At 44.7% G+C, this 21,471-nt stretch overlaps 1 protein-coding gene across 1 annotated transcript; it reads left to right on the top strand.

Annotated features, from left to right (window-relative positions):
- Positions 1–1,294: 1,294 nt before the first annotated feature.
- On the top strand, positions 1,295–8,287 carry LOC119434723 (uncharacterized). The gene is made up of 4 exons (XM_049659580.1): positions 1,295–1,427; positions 1,492–1,559; positions 4,443–4,529; positions 7,891–8,287. Exons 1-4 carry the CDS (start codon positions 1,375–1,377, stop codon positions 8,091–8,093), a joined length of 411 nt encoding a protein of 136 aa, XP_049515537.1. The 5' UTR covers positions 1,295–1,374; the 3' UTR covers positions 8,094–8,287.
- Positions 8,288–21,471: the final 13,184 nt, after the last annotated feature.

Genomic DNA, 21,471 nt, shown 5'->3' with positions numbered 1-21,471 from the left:
TTTTTAACTAAGTACCTGATGGCCCATATTGCAATTTACAATTTGTAGCCGTATAGCTCGCAAGGCGGATCCACTTGAAATGAATTCTCGGGATTACGCCAGTTTCGAGATATTAATTCCCGAACTTTGCGGAGAAATGCATTGGCGTTCCAGTTAATTTTGTGCTTCAATGCATAAAGCGACGTTTTGTTAAGAAACTAACTGGAACGCCAATGCATTTCTACGCAAAGTTCGGGAATTAATATCTCGAAACTGGTGTCATCCCCAGAATTCGCTCCAAGTGTATCCAGCTTGCGACCTCCATGACCTGAACTTGTAAATTGCAATATGGGCCATAAGGTAATTAGTTAAAAGCTGAATTAGTGAAATATTGTTAAATATTCGATTATGCATTTCAATTCCTTGTTCAAGTAATGTCCGCCTCTTCGAGTAGACCAGCTCATTAACTAGAATTGTGCTTTCTGCCACAAGCAACCTTTAAGAATTTTTGAAAGTGTTCACTGAAACACCCTGTATAATCGGTCGCGAGCGGATGTTAACACAGCGGTGACGTTACGAGCGCATGCTTCGGGGCGGCCTTGCTTCGGTAACCGTCTTTCTTTTTTGTAGTATTTTAGGCTTCGAAGCAATGGCGTTTGACCGCCCTACCTGGGCGGTCAAAGCACGGGTAGGGTGGTCAAAGACTGGCATGTTTGCATTATAAAACAGTGGCCTTCAGAAAAGAATCTACAAAACAAACCTGCGAACATAACTTATGCCCCTCCTGCAATGTATAGCTGGAAGCCTGACGCTCTGAGTACGGCTAGATTCTTAATAAATACCATCAAAAGAATCTGGCTCATTCCGTTAATGTCTCGTTTTACAAAGACACGACGCCAAAAACTGATCAGAGTACTCGTAATTTTATGAACGTCTTGGTTGGCAAAAAACTGGCCCTCTTGTTGAAATGCTCGATCACAATCAAATTTCGGGGCAAGCCTACAGCACTGAAGCCGAAACTTAATTGAAAGTTTGATTTGTTTGCTTTTCCACGACGTGTCTTTCAACAAGATGAATTTTGTCGGCTTGGTGGGTTGTCATGAAACTTAAGATTTCCTTCGCGATTGACTGATACTGCTCTATCGCACTGCTTCGACCTTCATAAAATAGTGCTCGGCTTTGCCGATCACGCAGATTCACACAGTGGCCGATCCTTAGTGTTTATTTTGCATAGAAGTATTGCATTGAACTATTGCTACCGTTTGCGATGACTATGTGACTCTCATAAGAGTACTTTCATTTTTGTTTCAGTTATTTTCTACGACGGAACCAATATGGATACACACTACCTCTCGATGGACCAATTTAAAGTGTTTAGTGGACGTGGTGGACAGCATGGAAAGAATTTCTGTAAACTTCACACGATCGTGTTACAATCGCGGCTACAAGTAATATAAACGTTAGCATGAAAAAAATAATATGAATAACAATTCGCGCTCCGTTTATTTACAGGGTTTCTAGGACATTACAAGAAATATTTTATACGGATCGAAGGAAACACATGGACGTGAAAACTTTCGGTATGTTTTACAGTTGAGCGGTACCTTCGCATGTTGAGGTGGCGCCATATGGTCCAATAACTATCAAAAAAGCTCTGAATCGAGGATTCCGTCTCCACGCCCTCAATACTTACATCCACTAACAAAATACTTTCTCTATTTCATTAGGTAATATACATGTCTGTCTTTTCCAGATTCCCCATTCTACAGTTCTCAATAAGTGTCACCAGGCAGGAATATTATGACCCTACTAATGTTTCTTTTTCAATAGAGTACCGTCTCTCCCACATTTCCTGCAAACTTATTTGTCATGGACGACATCATAATAACTTGAGTGGCCAAAACTGCAGTGTTCTTGCTCAAAAATTGCTCCATGTACAAAAGCATTCCCACGCTCCCACCTTGCATGATGTGAAAGTATATTGTTACGGGGTTGTTGGGAGTATAGACAGAATGTATTTGCAATATATACACAAGTAGAGTTAATGTGGTCAAGATAGCTGACCAGAAACAACACGCAGCAGCCAGTATCTCTCGATCTTCTTCTTTTTCTTACCGCCTATCCTTCCGTCATTTTGGTGAAGTCCTCCGTGAAAGAACCAGAGCTGTGAGCTGCAATTGGCGCTAATAATGCACTCTCGGCATCCATACTCTGAATGTCAAATTCGGACGTACTAGGAACGCTGGCCAAGAACATGCCGGCCGGAAGCACTTGAGGGCACAGGCTGAAGTTCAGAAGCGGGAGAACGACGTCATTATTCGTAACCCTGATCAGCGTATGCGGAACAGCAACGTTTCGGTTCAAAAGCACGTCGACGATGGGGCGAAGCACATATTCACCGTCAGCAACCTGTGGCTGTGCGATCAAAGCGACGTAAGTGCCTGCCTCGGGTGACGGACGGACATCTTGAAGCGAGCACAGGCCCGGTGGCGCAGTGCTTGGAGCTTCAGCGAGTTGAGGCAGTTCCAACTGAAGGACGCCGGTAGCGCAGTCGATGAGAGCATAATGGTTGGATAAAAAGTCCAACCGAAGGATCACGTCGTGAGAGCAGTTGTCCATCAGAGCAAAGAGAACAGAAGGAGGGCGGCCGGCTATACTTAAACGCACCGTACACATTCCGAGAACAACCGGCACACCACCGTCGGCCACACGAAGCACTTGTGTGTAGACTAGCACTCATCACAGATATGTGGGCTTCAGTGTCGACGAGTGCTTGCACAGGTACGCCTTCTACTTTAAGGTCAATTATACTTCTCTTTGTGGCCACAGACAGAGGATTTGCTGCATTAGTTGTCAATGCAGCACCACCTCCGAGGGCTGCAGTTCTTAGTTTTCCGAAAGAACGCAGTCGAGAGCCACAGGGGACGAAAGGCGACGTGGCTGCGGCGAACGGGAAGATGGGCGACGTGTTTGTGGTGAACGAGACTGGTGTCCGCGAGGTGATGGTGAGTGACTGTACCACGTGTTTCTGGCAGAGTTGTCCGCACTGTTAGACTCGGCGGAGGGCGAAACACGGTGGGCATTTCCATCAAAATGGCTCAGGTTGGTCGGCGTGCGAGTTGTTGAGGGCCACGAGTTGCGACAGTATCGGGCGACTTGACCAATGCGGCGACAGGTGAAACATATCGGCTGGTCGTCCGCAGTTCTCCACTCAGTCTGGTTGCGATAACGCGGAGAGAAGCGTCGTGGTGGAGCAAACATAGTAGAAGAGCGTTCGTTGGCTCTGGAGTTGGCGAGAGCACCGACAGAATGTAAACCAATGCTTTCAAGTTCCTGGCGAACGATGGCTTGAACGAGGGGAACTGAAAGAGGGGTAGCGTCAGGGCGACACGAACAGAAAGCTGCGGGTGCCATCGCTTCCCGGTCACGTCGAACGATTCGCACCACATCCTCTGATGGCGACGCATGCTGCTGTGTAGGCTTATCTTCACACGTCGACGTTGGGGCAGTATTGGGAAGTCTGGCGAATGGTTGCAGGTCGCGGCGCCTTTTGGCCTGCTCGAATTGTCGGCTACTCTTCGATGCTAGCATCAACTGAAGAACAACTTTTGCACATGAGCAGATTAAAGGCGTCGTCAGCAATTCCCTTCAGCACGTGCCCGACCTTCTCAGCTTCAGTCATGTCATGATCGCCTTTACGACAAAGCGCCAGCACGTCCTGGATATACGAAACATAGGACTCCGTGGGGGATTGGGCACGGGAGGCCAGTTCCTGCTTTGCGGAAATTTTACGGCCGGCTGGTTGGCCAAACACCTCTTTTAACTTCTATTTGCATTGGTGCCAGCTGGTCAGCTCCTCTTTGTTTTCGTACCACACCTTTGCCGTGCCTCTTAGGTACAACAACACGTTAGCTAGCATAAGCGTAGGGTCCCATCTGTTGAATCCGCCATTGGTTCCAGAGAAAGCTCCGGGATCCTTGGATTGTACCACAACCGATGGGGACGACGACGTAGCTGGCGACGGTGACGTTGACGTTGCAGGCGGCAACGACGTTGATCCCGCGTGCTCACCGTCAGTCATGGTGGCGACGGTGATGCGACGTCCACTGCGGAGCTCCGTTTCCAGCCGTGGTACCCTGCACCTCCACCAATATGTTACGGGGATGTTGGGAGTATAGACAGAATGTATTTACAATATATACACAAGTAGAGGGAATGTGGTGAAGATAGCTGACCAGCGACAACACGCAGCAGCCAGTGTCTCTCGATCTTCTTCTTTTTCTTTCCTCCTATCCATCCGTAACAATGTGGTGCCAAGCAAGTTAAAATGACCTAAATGTACCCCCTCGAAGTAACGCTATGTTATAGCAAAGAAAACTTAGTTTCATCAAATTTGCAAGACAATCAACGAAAATTGTATTTACCACACTCGGTCTTTCAAGAAACCTCGTCTTCCCTTACAGGTCCTATATTGAACTTTCAAGAGGATCTGCTCTTCATGAGCGATGACTCCAGCTGTGCAGTGGTTATGGTCACGACGAATATTTGTGGTTTGTTTAATATATTTAACGTTTTTCTTTCTGATTGTTTGAGGTCACTGCAGCTCCTTCTTCAGAAGCATCTATATTTGCGTGTTTCCACTACCAAAGGGCAGCTGTAATCATTTTGCAGGTTTTCATCATCCTTTTTTTGTGCTTTAACCATTAGAATTTTAAACATTCTTGTATTTGAATTAAATATTTCCCGCTAAATTTTGCAATTTACGCGATGACTGATGGTCTCCTACCGAGCTCTCTAATGTTAAATGCTGAATTATACACCTCGCACACGTTTGCAGCAGTTTTCTCTGTGAAGCTTTATAATGAAAAACAGGAAATAGGTTAAGGGTTGGGAATATCCTCACAGGAAATTTTTATACAATAAAGAGCGGCTAGGGCATGGCTGATACATCGCTCAAGCTAAGTGACCTTGCAAATATGCGACTCGGCGTGGCACCGCTCTTCATTCGGCATGTGGTAGATATATTGTGTCTACTTTGAGCAGCGCAGAACATTTTTTCGAGTAGGGACTCTCTGATAGAATATGCCTGTGCAGCCAATCTTATTGCATCAAAGTTCTTTGATGCAATAGCGACTATTTCACTAATTTTCTCTCGAATGCATGCTAAATGAAGATTTTCGTTTTCTAAACCACGCTTACCATGCCATACTGCGAGTGGTAGAGAACGTGCGTGGCCTTGACAACTAATTGGTATAGAGAAGGATTTTGGAGGTCCCGAGCACTTCCTCATAGAGGCTTTGGATTCTAAATGCTTATTTTGTTCTTGATCAGCAGACGACTTTCGTTTGTCATATTGCGTTTGTAATACATAGGGATCCAAATATCACAACTCACCACACTATTCTGTGACGAAAAAAATAATATGAAGAGAGAATCTCTGAAGCCTGCGTTGTCAAAATGTACAGAACCAATTTTATTTGCAAGTTTCGTTGAAAACCTACATTTGTTTTAATGGCTCATTTTGTTAAGAAAGATTCTGCGAAGATGACCACGGTGTACTGTTATCCTATCTTCAAGATCCTTGTATGAAAGCACTGCCACAACTTGATATCAGCACATAGCAGTACTGCGGCGCGCACACTTTATTTGTTATTTAATTACGTGTATCATATATCAATTACCAGATTTTTGTTTGTGTAGGCTTCAAAAAATCTGAAATGTTCAATGCATTACATTGCATATGTCTCTTTCTACCGTCATATGAACACGAATACAGATGCAGTTCATTAAGTACGCGGGACCTATGCGTATGCCAGAAGTGGTCGTATGTTCTCAATGAACATATGATGTTTTTAACCAATATTTCCGAAAAGTATACTTATTTCCTGTCTAAAAACATTCTCAGGTGGTGTCAGGTAAAGAGACATTAGGGGTTATATCTATATTGGTAATTTTCGCGCGGGTTCCTTTTTTGCCGCTGACCAAAATTACAATTCTTGCCTTCACATTCAGTAAATGTCGAATATCGATACAGTAAATTTAAATAAATGAGAATCACTGTGCATACTTTATTCGAATATTTAATATTGGAGATATTTATTCTATATTTCATAATAAATTACACATTGGGGTAAACAGCAATCGACCAAAATGGGGTATATAGTGTACAGCTCTAGCAGATGGCATCAGCTATAAAATAAAAATACGCTGAGCGCGTTAGAGAATCACATGCGCCCCCTGTAGTAAGATACGCTTGAAGCTTCTAATAAAAACATTAACGAGCAAATCATGCAAATGTTTTTCAAAGCAAGAAATTGGCTGTTATCGCAAGAGAGGCACCATTACATCGAATGTTTAAATGACCTTGAACCAAACGCTGAACAGATTGCACTTTTTTTATTGCGATAAAGACTTGCCGCTAAGGCACAATTCTTGATGTGTATATGTGTCTTTTATGTGTTCTGTGAGGCCTATGTTGTGTATGAATTGAAGCAGTGTTTTGTGGAATCTGTTATCATATATCCAGCGGTCATAGCTCGTTGTCACACTGTAGCCGAGGCCGGCTTGTAGTAGGAGACGCGAGCGTTCCGATTGTAAACCAGTACATGTCCATATTAGGTGGTATGCACCTGTATCCATCACAGGGACGGAGAAGTATGAACACGTAGCACCCAGTGGTAAATGCGACCAGTTCCACCTCGAGATCACAGCCGGTGTAAGGGCCACCAGGGCCCAAAGCCTCCTAAGCACAACTTCCTCCGCCCTAGTAAGGTGAAGGGGGAGGGAGCTGACACACGGTGGAATAAGAGCGCATGTGTCCTGCCGGAGAAACTTTTTACGGGCTCGGAGCGAGTTAAGGGGTTGAGGTGGGAGGGGAATACACGGAAGATTACACTTGTACGCCTGCATTTTTCTAAAAATATAACGTGTTCATCTGTATGTTGTTATAGTATCACCCCGTGCGTATGGGAAAGCAACAGCAAAACTCTCCTATGTTCACATATGTCCTATGTTCTATGCCAACATATTGTGTCACACATGCGAAGAGTAAAAGTACCTCCTAAAGAAACAATAATGACCACTAAAATTGTAATTTTGCCATCAGAATGCTAAGCGGGCTTGTAAAAGGCTTAGTTTTGCTATTGACAGTAACCATGTTTCTATTGAGAACTTATGAGCACTTGCATCGAGTTCTGCTGCAATAAAGGCCCCAAGTATTTGATAAAATACATCATCGTACCATTTGACATTTGACATTTGCTTTATTTCACCCTTATGGCACATCAGTACAGAACCAAAATGTACAGAAACGGTGAGGATAGCGGGAAAAAAAGCTGCTTATTAGCAGCTTGACTAGCCCCGCCACCCCCTGCTTACAAAGACAGCAACGGAAAGAAGCTCACAAAGATCAATTCAAAGCATTGTTTTTTTTTTCTTTTTCCAAGCTTATACAGAATAATTCAAAACAACTTGATATTTAAGATGAGATATTTAGGCGGAATTCATAAGACTTTCGCATTGTACATACAGTGTCAGAAGACAATTAGGCAGGCAGGCAGGCAATCTTGAAATGATTAGGTACCAAAAAATTATTAAAATCTGGGTGGTACATTTTTCATGCGCCTTTATGAGTTACACAAAGCTTGTGGACACCACTGAAAAAAAAATGTCTTAGTCGTTCACTCAGAAGTTATCTCTTTCGGATTCTTTAACCCGTTCGTATGAACACAGGCAAGTGTCAATAGAGTGCTCGTAAGCTGAAATAAAATATTGCTCTTGAAATTTGGCACTTAAAAGTTTATCAGCAAATAAGTGTAGTTTGAGCAGCTGCCCTTTCTGAGATAATGTGAAATAGTAGTGCTTTTAGCTGTTGTGCTTCTCAAAGTTAAGACAATTTTCATTCTTTTCCAGGCAAACGTCACAAGTATGACCTGAGAATTAGAAATACGTTCATCACAAAGACCCCGCACAAGAATTGTGTGAAAGCATTCGAGAAGTACGAGAAACACGCAAAAGTTATCTACGACCCAAGCTGCCAGCATATACTTGCGAAACTTGGAGAGTCACAGCCGTACGAGCCACAAAAAGAACGTTGCATAAATGAAGTTCATTGACGCTCACGTGTATTCAGTGCCTGGAAACTTCAACAAATTCGCAGGACGGAACCAGTTTCTCAAGACAGAAATTCTCAGGACTGAACCAGCTTTTTGAGGAAAACGCTGTTTTATGCATTGAAGCACAAAGTTAACTGGAACGCCTAAGCATTTTGTCGGACACTTTGAAAATTAATATCTTGAAACTGGTTCAGTTCTGAGAATTTGTTCCAAATGAATAGGCCTTGCCAACTCGGCGGCTCTAATTCGTAGATTGAAAGATGTACCTTAAAATAAAAAAATTAATAAGGTTATTAGCGAAATTATGGTAATTATTCAATTAGGTGTCCAGATTTCTTGTAAATGTAATGGCCGCCTCATAGAGTAGTTTAGATCAAGGATTATAATCCGCCTTCTGCATTGAGCTGTGGCGCCACCTTAGCGAGCTCCGCGAGAAACAAAATGTACGGCGTCGGGGCGCCGCGGTACGCAGAGGCACGCTGCAAGAAGCGAGCTGAAATGGTTTTGTGCATTTGTCAGTCGTTGTAATTTTCGTTCTAATTTTCGCTTGTTGGACAGGACGCCTAGGCCGGCGGTGACTCTGGTGCGGCTTACAACCGCAAGTCGTCGAAATATGATGACGCAATTTTGTGCAGCTACGCCGACAAACCCAGTCACCACGCGATGTGCCTCTGAACGGAACACATTGCACCGTAACGCGATTGACACAGCGTCTACGCTTGTATTCCTGTTATTCATATTTATTTGTACCGAATACGAGTCCAAACATGCTTCGGAAGTTGAAATGCACGAACGTGAGCACTCGTTCAAGTTCAAGATGCGGTCGACTCCGCTCAGCCGAGGTTAGCCGTATCGTAGTAGCCGAGTTCATCCATTTGCCACTGTTGGACGTGCACTGAACGTACGCCAATAAGATGATAAAAACTATCTGCCACAGGCAACTTCTTTTTTAATTAGGTGCAGCTAAAATTAAACACCCTTTATAGCACGAAGCCATGCACGATAGGCGTTTTTCTTTCTAGAGCATGCTACGCCGGAGAAGCAATGCCAGAGAAGTACCTACAACGTGTCGTAAAAGTTGTTCAGAGGTCTACGACGGTGTCCCAGCAATGCTGGTGGCTGAAGTAGGTGAACTTTTTGACTAGTATAGCAGCGACACAGCAAGAGATTTTCGATTGCTTCTACAGAAACGCAAGAAGTGTTGGTGTGGCGCACTACGAGGAGTGTTGATTGAAGCTTTTTGCTGCTAGTACAGGTATTTGCGACCTCTAAAATATTATTTAGAGAAATTTATAAATAGTGCACTTACGTACGGCATTATGTGATTAGCGTGCAAGCATACTGTCAAACAAAGTAGTCTTCGCAGTAGAAGGGCGGAAAAGGGAAGTTTATGGCCCGAAGGACAGTAGCAACGTGTCCATACTGGCCGTTATAATCAGTCAAGAAGCCCGTGAACACGAGCGCGCCGTTTGCGCTAAACGCACTAATCCCCGTCGTCGTCCTGTTCCTCTAATATTTAACACGCTCCGGGGCCTGAGATGGCGATTTCTAAAGGACACAGCTTCTGCACAGGGCCGACCAGCTATGAGACACTGGGCATTTTAACTTTACCTTCACGAACGATGCCATCTTCACTTTGGATGCAGTCGCTAACTACACCAGTTCTGCGGAACATTCTTGGAGCGTTGTCCCCGCAAATAATCAGTTGGCAACCTTTATTTATGCTATAAGTTTTCGATGATTTCCTCGAGTGAAGGCTTGGATGTGCTAGGAGATATTCACGGAGCCATCGCTTCCACAGTGTACCATTATTAGCTGCCTGTGGATCCACAAACCGAGCAGCTCAGTATCCTCCCCCCCCCCCCCCCCGTTTATCCGAAGTTTTATGATTAGACAGGAGAGGGTTGCTTAACCAAAAATTAGAGGTGGTTAGCATATCTGACTCTGTAGAGGAAGAGTAAATGAAAGTTATGGGTGTAGACTTGACAACGGCTTTAATTCAGTCAGCAAAGTGCTCAGTTACTGCTGGTCAACAGACGCCCTTCCCAATGAGTGGCGAAGGCACATCTTCACAATCCTAACTAACCGTCCCCAAAAGCCACCCCCCCCCCCCCCCCCAAGGAGCTCTCTCTGCAGTAAATTTCAAAGTTATGCCGTGGGTCGAGCAATACTGACTGACTACATCTTTCCTCAACAACTGGTGTATGGAAGCCAGCCAGTGCACTCGCAGTGTTGAGTCGGAACCGAGCACAAATCACACATTTTCCCAGCACTCGCCTCGCTGCTTGTCGCACTCTGGGCAGCCAGAACCCGGCGCGAAGTGCAGTTAGAGTGTCACCAACACCGCTGTGGAGCACAGTCCGATGCGCTTGCAAAATTACGACGCGCCTGACCGGGAGCCTGCACGGTAGCAGCATGGGCGCATTGTCGTTGTACGTGACATTTGCGTTTTGAAAGCAAGTTATAAACCTCATGAAGCCATTTTCGTCTATGAAAGGATCCCGGTTTGTTACAGACGACGTCTTGTCGGTGTAATGTCCAACTTCAAGTTGGGCTCTCTTTTTCTCATAGGTATTTGTCTGTATTTGCGCGAACCAGATGTTCTCAGCTCCTTGAAGTTCAGTAGTTGTAGTGCTCCTTCTCTATGTGATGTTGGCAATCGACAATTCTCCACGAAGCGTTTTAGCAATGCTGTCACTCTGGCAATGCGTAACCAAGTACTACATTTTGGCCACCCAAAAACGGTTCGTCTGTCACGCTCACCAGTACTGGGACGCTTGTCTTTAACTTAGACGCAACGAGTTCGCCTGCCGGTTCAGAATCTTGAATGTGAGATTTTGTTGGACAACCATTTGCCGTACGTAGAAAGCCAGTTAGGTCCTTTCCGTCACATCTCTCTATTTTGAAGATCTCTAAGCGAAAGCCAAGGCGTGAACAGATCAGCCAGGTTTTGTGTTCCGGCACAGTCATGCCACTGGTATGGACCTGTTACTTGACATCTCGTTAACTCTGTTACAAACGAGTTGCTCTAAAATTTAACACATACATAATTTGGTACAATCATGCTTTCGAAATTAAAATAGATGCGTCTCATCGACCGGCGCGACTTATAGACCAATTGTTTCTCCGAAACACGCTAAAAGTGAAAGTTTTGACTATACTGCGATGCAACCTTTTCTCCGCATAAAAGGGTAATCGCACTTTACGTTTGCGATAATTAAATATCAACTTTTAAAGCTACAGACTTTTTGTGATTGACCATTACCTCTCAGCGCAAACAGAATTTTAACGTGTAGCTGCCAGCCGTATTACATGCTGAGCATGCACGTCTTCTGTGAAAGTTACTTTTCTGTGCCTTTCTGTCCACTCAGGAAATAAAATAAACTCTAAGGCGTTGTGTTTGGACGCGACGGCAAGTTGAACTTCGCTCCGTTGCTGACTCAGTCAATTCCAGCATGACTTCGAAGTAGCGCCATTTTGTAGTGGGAGCATCAATCGCCCCAGCACCAGTTTGCTGCTTGTCGCCATGCTTCACATCATTCTGTCGCGAGAGGTGCTTATCGCGCACCTCTTGCTGCTTACGTTTAAAAATATATCTCAGCTTTTGAAACTCTTCTTTTTCTGCAAGGGTTCCTGCAAAATAAACAAAGAATTGTACGTGGAAAACAACATAACATATACGAAATTATATATGCTAAAATGAAGCCTTCTTTTTGCTTTGCTTTGACTGTAATCTGATGTCTATAATACTTCTTTATATTTTTCGCAACGCTTCCGTGAATCACACAAAACGCAGACAACGTGCCAACTTGAGCTGCCTCACGAGTTTTTGATAACAAAGTGTGAACGTTAGGACACGCCAGCGAAAACCGTACTTTGCCAAGCGGTTCCCGCAAATGAGGCACTGCGTGGTGACATGGGTTGGGGAAAGACTAAAGAACATGAATGAAAAGAAATGGCCGGCTAAATTGCACAAATGACTGCACCTCAAGAGCGTGGACAGGAAGTGGCGGAAGAGGTCAAGAAAGTTGGCAGCCAAGTACAGGGTAAATGAGTGTGTACATAGCCAGACAGGAGTCATAAAAAAGAAAGTGAGAGAAACAGAAACAGTAAATTGGATTCAAAGGATGAAAGCAAAGAAGACCATGGATACTTACAAAAACAGAAACAAAGAATCTAGGACAGAAAATTTTTATGATCACGGAAAGAGCTGTGCCTTGCTATTTCAGACCTGAGGTGGCTGCCTGAGAATAAAAAACATACCGGAGAAAATCTGTGCCACAGGATGAGGGATGTGTGCGCTTCAAGAAAGCCCCGAAACCACTCGGCACATCGTAGTGAAATGCCAACTTAGTCATTAGACGAGACGCATAGGAAGCGTGTGATTACGCAAGCGTTGGGTTTCAAAAAAGATGGAAGGATTGACTAATCAGCACTCAACAAATGTAAGGGACGGTTGGAGTATTGGTGGGAAGAAATCAGGAAGAGTTTGATAGAACCGCAGTCATTGCAAGTGTAGGTAATGGCGCAATATAGTGATATAGGTTTTAAACATGAGAGTTTACATCTAGATCACAGAGGCAAAAAGCTAGATTACCTTAAATGTAGCAAAACATGATTAAATCAAGGAGGATAGGTGACTATTTTTCCCGGTCCCGTTTCAAAGGGGATTCCAATCAGCGTCATAATCATAATCGAAGCGCGAAAGAGAAGTTCTGCAGTTCGCGCCTCCTACTCAATTGGTTACCCAATTTCCACCGTGAAAATTTTGATGGTCGAAATACGTTGTGGCGCTACATTTATTCAAAGCTCAATGCAATAGCGTCTACACTTATTTTGAGATGGGTTCGGCCAGATTTTGTATGAGAAATGTTTGGGCTGTTCAATATCAATTGATGTGTGGCAAAGGGATCATGGGATATTATATTTCCTATAAGAAGAGTAGCCGCGAAGATGTGGCGATAGGGCCCAAAAAAACTTTGTCGCAGTTTCACCCGAAAGGCGAAGCATCAATTGAGATAGCAAATTAGTAGAGAGCTATACGGCGTAAGGATAGTAGTTTTATCAGCTGTATAAACTTGGACGTGCATAACTGTTGTCGACGCCGTCGGCGTTTTGCCCGCGTTCGCACCGAAAGCGCGCGGCGTTGGTGGCTGTTGCCGGTGCCTCTGGGGGCTGCTCGGAGGTTTTTGACGAGATCAGAATGGCACACTCGTCGAGCAGCGTCGGAAATCTTACCCACCTTCTCGCCTCGCAACGTTTTTATATAAATACGCATTTGGTGCCAGAGCTAAACGTCGCCTCCCCTTCCTCCCTTCCGTATCCCCACGGCCTTTCGGGCGACGGCAGATGTCGTGTTTGCTCTCTATATATGGTGATTGTAAAGGAGGAAAGAGACGCTTAATTCTGCAGCCCTACAAGGAGCACGGCGCAGAACGCGCGTTTGCTCTCGATGTGCGTTCGCTCCCCGTGAAAGCACGCGTCCCTCGCGCCGTTTCACTCGCACATACAGCGTCCGGAATGCGGCGACGATTTCATCGCCGTTGACCTCATACGGAACCTCACAGCGACGACGACGATGACGGTGACGCCGAGACAGAAATCCGCTTTGGAGTGTCCATATAATTGGTATCGCAATAAAAGTAATCGAGAGCCTGCAAGCTCCTTTGTTACAGCGAAGCTGTTAAGGCCGTTTCACATGCTGCGAGTGGATCGAAAAAAATCGGTGCGATCGCACGTGTCGTAATACGATTTTTTGAGGGCCATTTCACGTGACTGCGATTTCAACAATGCGAATGGTGCGACGCCCAATGTTGCTTGCTGCCAGGTTTCGTCGCACATGCCGCATAATTACTTTAATATAATGAAAAAGACGGGCGCGTTATAACATAATGGACCTCTCTTTATTAGGGCCAAATAATACGTGCGTTTTGTAATTTAAAAACGCTTCAAAGTTTAATTTGTTTTGCAGTGCGCAACAGTGGCTTATGAAGTTCAATACGAGGAGAAATGGCGGACGTAAACAGCTGTTCGCAGCTGGTCGTTCAGTGCTGTGTGCTGTCTCGTGTGTGTTTTATGCCCGTGTCGTTCTTCGTGCGGTACAACAAATTACAAGAAGACCTATCAACAAGCCCTATAGCTGTTGTCATCGCATATGCATTATTCGGAATTTGGCTGTAACGAAGTCCTCATGTCAACGCAGAGACCTTCGCGCTACCCGTGCCTAACGTCAGCTTCTGAACAAAGGATGTGTGTATATTGCTCATGATTGCGCATAAGTGGTTCCTGGTCCTAGAAACATTTTTGCACCAAACTTAGCAACAAGGACCAACCCAAAAGCTCAGGTCGGCCCCTGAAGGAAGCCGCAAATGATCTGTGTGTAATTACTGAACGTGCAATGGAATTTTGTGTTGTGAACTTTAATCTTAGTGCCAGCCTGGTTCGTCCGTCGCGGCGCGTGTGCTGTACTTATTCATACAAGTGCTCTCTGAATACTTCTAAAGGCGTAAAAGCCGACACCACTTTTTTTTTAGGAGCTGCAGTCACTTGTGTACGTAGTATCATATCATACTGACAGACATGGGTGTCGTCCACTTTCTCGTCCTATTTCTCGCGCTTTAGTGTGCTGTGAATCTGTATCAAGAAGCTTAAGTCAATATTCTGCAATACGTAGCGCAGCCGCCTAACCCCACAGCTAACATTAAAATACCTTGTTAGGAGTACGTTTGTTTGTTTAATAACAAAATTGAACGCTAAAACTTTGTATTCATAGTGGCAAGTGTAAAGTAAGAAGATATCGAAACTATCCGCTAATAGCATATGTGTGCTTCTACCTGCTTGAGCACATTATGTTAAAAGTGAGGCTGAAAACCCCAGATAACCAAAAACATATGCAAGTGGAGCAGGCACTATGGTACCTTTCCTGGAAATGAAAGCCAGCATCCCAGTCTGTTAAGCTAGTCATGTACTTAACATATATTAGACCAAAGTTAGAGCATGCTAACTGGAGCCATTTCAAACTAGATGATTCGAACAAATTAAGAAAGCGCAAGGAAAGCGTCAAGCTACCATTTAATCTGGTATTCGCGAACCGATTGTATTAGCAAAACTTTATGCCTCCCTCAATCAATGCTGAAAACAGGGGAAACTGATTCCCTTTCTTGCTGTTGAAAAGCCTTTAGAATCTCAATAACAGACTACGTATGTTCTGAGGGAAAGTGAGGGGCACTGACAATATCTCGAAGCTTTTGTATGAGCTTTCACCTTGAACGAGAATGGAATAAAAATACTTACTTTTGCAAGCCTCAGAATCCTAACATTCTCAAAATTTTGAGGAGCCACATGAAATTTCTGAGATATAGACAATAAAATGTGTGCCTAAGTACAAGTACACACTGAACACATTTGTGTGGTTGAGTGGCCAGCTGCGAATGCAAAAGTGTCCATAGCTGCTACCTCGAGGTAACTGCTAGGTTGCACGTGTGTTTCTCCTATAGCCCATGTACCTGGCAAGGGGAATAGTTATACGTATTCCCATTGCAGCATTGGCCTGTACTTTTTCTTTTTTTTCCAATAGGTGGTGACTATCTGATTCCGTCTGTTTATGTATTTATTATTAGTGTGCATCTTATGTGCATGCGTTTGTATCATGTTCTGAATTGTTATACTTTCAGTGATGCAAGCATCCTTTTTTAATATATTGCACCACAGTCATTTATTCAACTTTGTGTTGAAATGTACAAAATGGGGCCACCTAGTAGCGGCCAGGACAGCCAGCAGGATTAGCAAAAAATATGATGCAGATCCAGTGCACTTGCTTGAATCGACATGAGGCGAAGCTTTCACGCAACGGTCAGTTAAACTCTAGAAAACTAACTGCCGTGTGTACAGTTGTCCATATTTCACCCGATTCAACACGTACTCATATGCAATGTTTGTTTATTCACCGCACAGGTCACATAATGTAATGTATACATAGCACGGTGAACTCACTCAAACGTCGGCTCACTAAGACTTCAAACCAACCATGGCGGAGTAGAATTTTTGTGAATACGAGTAAGAGCAAGCTCGGTTGAGTAAAATTTTAGTGAATATTTTCATATGGGAGCCAGGGCAAGCTCATCAGAGTATAATTTTGGTAAATATGAGTCAGAGCAAGCTCGGCTAAGCACATTTTTTGTGAATATGGCTCAGTGCAAGGTCGCCTGAGTAGAAGTTTGATGAATATAAGTGAGAGCAAGCTCATCTTAGTACAATTTTGGTGAATATGAGTAAGAGCCAGCTCGGTCGAGTGAAGTTTTAGTTACTACTGTCACATGGTAGGCAGGGCAAGCTCATCAGAGTATAATGTTGGTGAATATGAGTCAGAGCAAGCTCGGCTAAGCAGATTTTTGGTCAATATGACTCAGTGCAAGGTCGCCTGAGTAGAATTGTGATGAATATAAGTGAGAACAAGCTTATCTGAGTATAATTTTGGTGAATATGAGTCAGAGCAAGCTCGGCTAAGCAGATTTTTGGTCAATATGACTCAGTGCAAGCTTGCCTGAGTAGAATTTTGATGAATATAAGTCAGGGCAAGCTCATATGAGTATAATTTTGCTGAATATGAGTCAGAGCAAGCTCGGATAAATAGAATTTTGTGGAATATGACTCTGAGCAAGCTCGACAGAGTAATGATGAGATATGGTTATACGAGTTTATGCAGTAATACATGTAATTGCAGACTCATTAGAAACATTGCCTCCATCTTGATGGGCAAGTCCTATGCCTCGTGATGAGTCTGCACACTTCATGAGCTGTGGAAATGCAAGAACCACACAACTTGAAAAGATGCTATCATTACAGGAAGGAATGCAACCGGCTGACTTCACTGCACAATTTTGATCTGCTTTTGTTTAATGAGTTATCTACTGCTTATAAAAACAAGGTGTTTACCTGCTTTTCGCATTATTGCATGTGTTTTACAGAAAGTAGAGACAGAAAAAGCAAGAAAAGGCAACGATGTTTATGGCGAAGTAGTTTCTTAGAGTACTGCGATATGTTACAACCAGCACAAACAAAAGTAATTCGATGCACTGAAGTAAGAGAAATATGCAATTACCTTTTAATGTGAGGGTTAATACCGATGCAGTAAGGATACAAAGTCCGCAACACACTGAAGGTTTATTGGTTTTTTTGCAGGAGAAAATGTTAGATAAGAAAAATGAGAAAAAAAACTGTTTAAATATTGCTCCGAAAACAAATTGACAATACTGTTTATTCCGAGTCAAAGCGTTAAATATGCTATGTAGAATATTCATTACGATATATAGTTTACAAGTTCGCTTTGCGAGCTCGATAAGCAGTCGCGTCTCGCAGCGGAAGTAGCAGAACCTTGAAATGTGAAAATTCATTGGGGAAAATGCGCATGAAAGACCAAACCAACCTACTGCAACTAAATGGTCGTGCGTATAGCGTGACCTATTGACCGTAGCATTTGTCCGTAGTGTCATATTCTTTAAATTGTTCCGTCCAGAACCAGAAAATTGGGACGACATCAGAAGGCCATGTCTTCCCGTGAGGGACACTTCGTAGTATTTACCAACTCGCAGCGCGTGTGAATAACAGAAAATCACGCAAAAGTACGTACTTTTGCACCCGAAGCCAACCTAAAAAAAGCATCGCGTGATTAGCAACCTAGTGTGTCAACAAACGTAAAGAAATCACAGAACCCAATCTAACCTACGAGTTTTTATTTGCACTGGTCGCGTGTCGGTGCTGACGTTGCGTACCGATTGCGCAATCCAAGGCTCCACTCACTTAGTTGCACTGTTCGAGGCTTGTTAAGCCAATATTTATAAACAACAAAGTATCTATAAACGTTGCGTTGAGCGACCGTCGCCATTTCTCAAAACAGACCAGGATATAGATCTCGGCGTAATTTCGACGGAAAATCGCAGCGATTGCAGCGAAGCTGCGACCAACCGGTTCGTTTCGTCGCATACGACGGAAATCGCACTTCCGGTCCGATAAAAATTGCACCTTTTGAAACGGTCTCATTGGCCATATGCTGTATGTACGAGTGAAAGCGCATGAGGGCGAGGGACACGCGCTTTCACGGGGAGCCAACGCCCAGCGAAAAGCAGGTAAGTGGTTCTTGAGGGAAAGGGAAAGGTTGGCGCTATCTTCTGCAGCCCTTGAGGGAGCACGGCTCAGCGAAGAGCAAACGCGACTTATGTGCGAGTGAAAGCGCGCGAGGGTGAGGGACGCGCGCTTTCACGGGGAGCGAACGCACGCGGAGAGCAAACGCGACTTCCCAGTGGAAAGGGAGCGGCGGGCGAAGAGTGCATCGAGGCACCCTTGACTGTGCGTGTCCGTGCCCGCTCTCCCACTGCTAAAGTGCCTATATAAGAAAAGTACCGCCATCTATTCTTTCCTCCGCCGCCTCCTCTCCTAAAGCGCTTGCTTTTTTCTTTACTTTTTGCTTGCGAAAGCCAAGTCGACGGTGGCGCACCTAGAAATTCCACGTTGAAGCTTTCAGGCCGAGCGCGCGCCGCCGCCGCCGCCGGCGACTGCGGCTGCGCAGAAGACTTTCAAGATGGCTCTGAGGCGGAAAAAAGTTGTCGCAGTTTCACCTGAAAGGTGAAGCATCAATTGCGATAGCAAATTTGTAGAGAGCTATACGGAGTAATGATATTAGCTTTATCAGCTGTATAAACTTGGACATGCAGCAGCACCGGCAACGCGCAGAACTGTTGTCGACGCCGTCGGCGTTTTGCCCGCGTTCGCTCAAAATGCGTGCGGCGTTGGTGACTGTTGCCGGAGCCTCTGATATAAATAGGCACTTGGTGCCGCAGCTAAACGTCGCCTCCCTTCCCTCTCCCTTCCTTCCCTCCCCCACGGCCTCTCGCGCATCGGAAGAAGGCGCGTTTGCTCCACATATATGGTGATTGCAAAGGAGGAAAGAGACGCCTACTTCTGCAGCCCTTAAGCAAGCACGGCGCGGAAGACGCTGCGCCGTGCTCCCTATTGGGCAGCAGAAATAAGCGTTACTTTCTTCTTCAATAAAATCACTACTACTACGGCGCGGAACGCGCGTTTGTTCTCCGCCGTGCGTTCACTCCCCGTGAAAGAGCGCGTCCCTCGCGCCCTTTCACTCGCACATACAGCGTTCGGCGGCGCGCGGTCACGATTTCATCTCCATTGACGTCATACGGAACCTCACGGCGACGGCGACGGCGACGGCAGAAATCTGCTTTTGAGTGTCCATATAATTGCTATCGCAATAAAAAAGAAAATATAAAGAAGTGAAAAGCGCGGGCTATCATCGTCCAATCGGAGATACAGGAGAGAGAGAAGCGGCGTTTATCAAAGGATGGCGGTACTTTTCTTATATAGGGACTTTATTAACAGTCGCGTGGCCAGCGCTTTTACAGCGGTTGTGTGCGGTCACACAACTGTTGCAGACGGCGGCGGCGTTCTGCCCGCGTTCGCACGGAACGCGCGCGGTGTTGGTGACGTCTTTATGAAGAACGTGCCAACCTTTGCCGTACACCCTATGGCGGTTTACCGTAGCGACCATAAGGCCATGATCCCTGTGGTCACTAAATAAACGAAAACAATCGGATCATATATAATTCTCACTCTTTATTTATTCAAATAACCAATTACACCATCACACCTTAATAGTCCTAATTGGAAATACAAAACTCCCACCGTAGCACAGCTTCGCTGGTCTTCCATCTCCACCTCAGTGGCAGGGCTCACAGTTTTTTTATTGCGATAGCAATTATATGGACACTCAAAAGCAGATTTCTGCCGTCGGCGTCGCCGTCGCCGTGAGGTTCCGTATGACGTCATTTGGAGAAGAAATCGTCGCCGCGCGCCGAACGCTGTATGTGCGAGTGAAAGGGCGCGAGGGGCGCGTCTTTCACGGGGAGTGAACGCACGGCAGAGAACAAACGCGCGTTCTGCGCCGTGCTCGCTTAAGGGCTGCAGAAGTAGGCGTCTCTGTTCTCCTTCACAATCACCATGTATGTAGAGCAAACGCGCCTTCTTCCAACGAGCGAGAGGCCGTGGGGGAGGGGGAGGGAAGGGAGGCGACGTTTAGCTGCGGCACGCAGTGCCTATTTATATCAGAGGCTCCGGCAACAGTCACCAACGCCGCACGCATTTTGAGCGAACGCGGGCAAAACGCCGATGGCGTCGACAACAGTTCTGCGTGTTGTTGCTACCAAAGCCGCTCACCTTACTTCCTATGACATTGCTGTGTTGCTATCGCATTCATTGCTTCGCCCTTAGGGCGAAACTGTGACATTTTTTTTTTGAATTTCGTAGCGTCACCATACCCACAAAAAGTACATTGGAAAAAAAACCTTAATATAGCAAAACTCATAAAATTTGAACTTTTGTCTACACACAAAGCTTTAGACGGAGACCAACTAATAACAAGCTTTGCACTCGCGTACGAGAAAGAAAATTGGCCGAAATAATGAAGATTTAAAAATCTTGGAGCAATGCGATTGGTAACAATCCATAAACTACTCTTCAGATTGGAAATTGTGGACGTCGCTAGTACACGTAGAGCTTGTGCACATGCCAGATAGAGCTATGCATTTTTCAAAGCAGCTTCAGCATTTTGTTAGTGGTTGAAAAAGCTGCAGGTGTTTTTTACAGACAATGTAGGCGCGAATTCACGAGGCTGAAAGAAACAGCTTTGCCATTGCAGTGGATGCCCGGTAGCATACAATGTGACTGCAATGAAATATCACAGTGGTGGTGACGCTATGAAACGCGACCTACAAATGAGATGCGATTTAGGCTAGGGTTTCAGCTTAAGGTATCCAGGAAGCTGCAGTTGCATGGTAGTGTTTCTAACAATGTTTCTAACAATGCAAGTAATTATTGAGTCGCTGTTAATAACGGGTCTAATACATTTAACCTAACACGTTTGGTAGTTGTAGGCCAATGTTATGCCCCTTCTTGTAAGCCGCGAAATATGCAATAAATAAATAGTTTCATGCACGATTCGAAGGAAATGCGCTTCAACTCGCGTTCACGTTTTCCTTATCTAAAGACCATGCCATGAAGAAAAAAAAATGCGTATTCAGGAAGGATTTTTTTTATTTGTTAGTATAGTATGAATGAAAGGACATAATTTTTCGTTTAGCGTCGCAAGGTTTGACGTAGGAAAGATTTCCTACGTCAAGCATTGCGACGCTTTTTTAAGTTCACTGATAGGGGCTGATAGCATTCCATCCCACAATGATATTCCTAATCAAATGGGCGCCAAATTTTGTGTTTTTAATGTGGCGGCTGTTAAAAATTTCGAGGTCAGGTCACGTAATATCTTGATCTGTAGTATCTGTAATAGAAAATATAGGAAATGTTCTAAATATAT

This window comes from Dermacentor silvarum, unplaced genomic scaffold (assembly GCF_013339745.2).
Source record: "Dermacentor silvarum isolate Dsil-2018 unplaced genomic scaffold, BIME_Dsil_1.4 Seq1961, whole genome shotgun sequence".
In the NCBI taxonomy this organism is placed as follows: Eukaryota; Metazoa; Arthropoda; class Arachnida; order Ixodida; family Ixodidae; genus Dermacentor; species Dermacentor silvarum.
The sequence above is the reverse complement of the archived record's forward strand: the minus strand, read 5'-3'. Positions and strand labels throughout refer to the sequence as shown.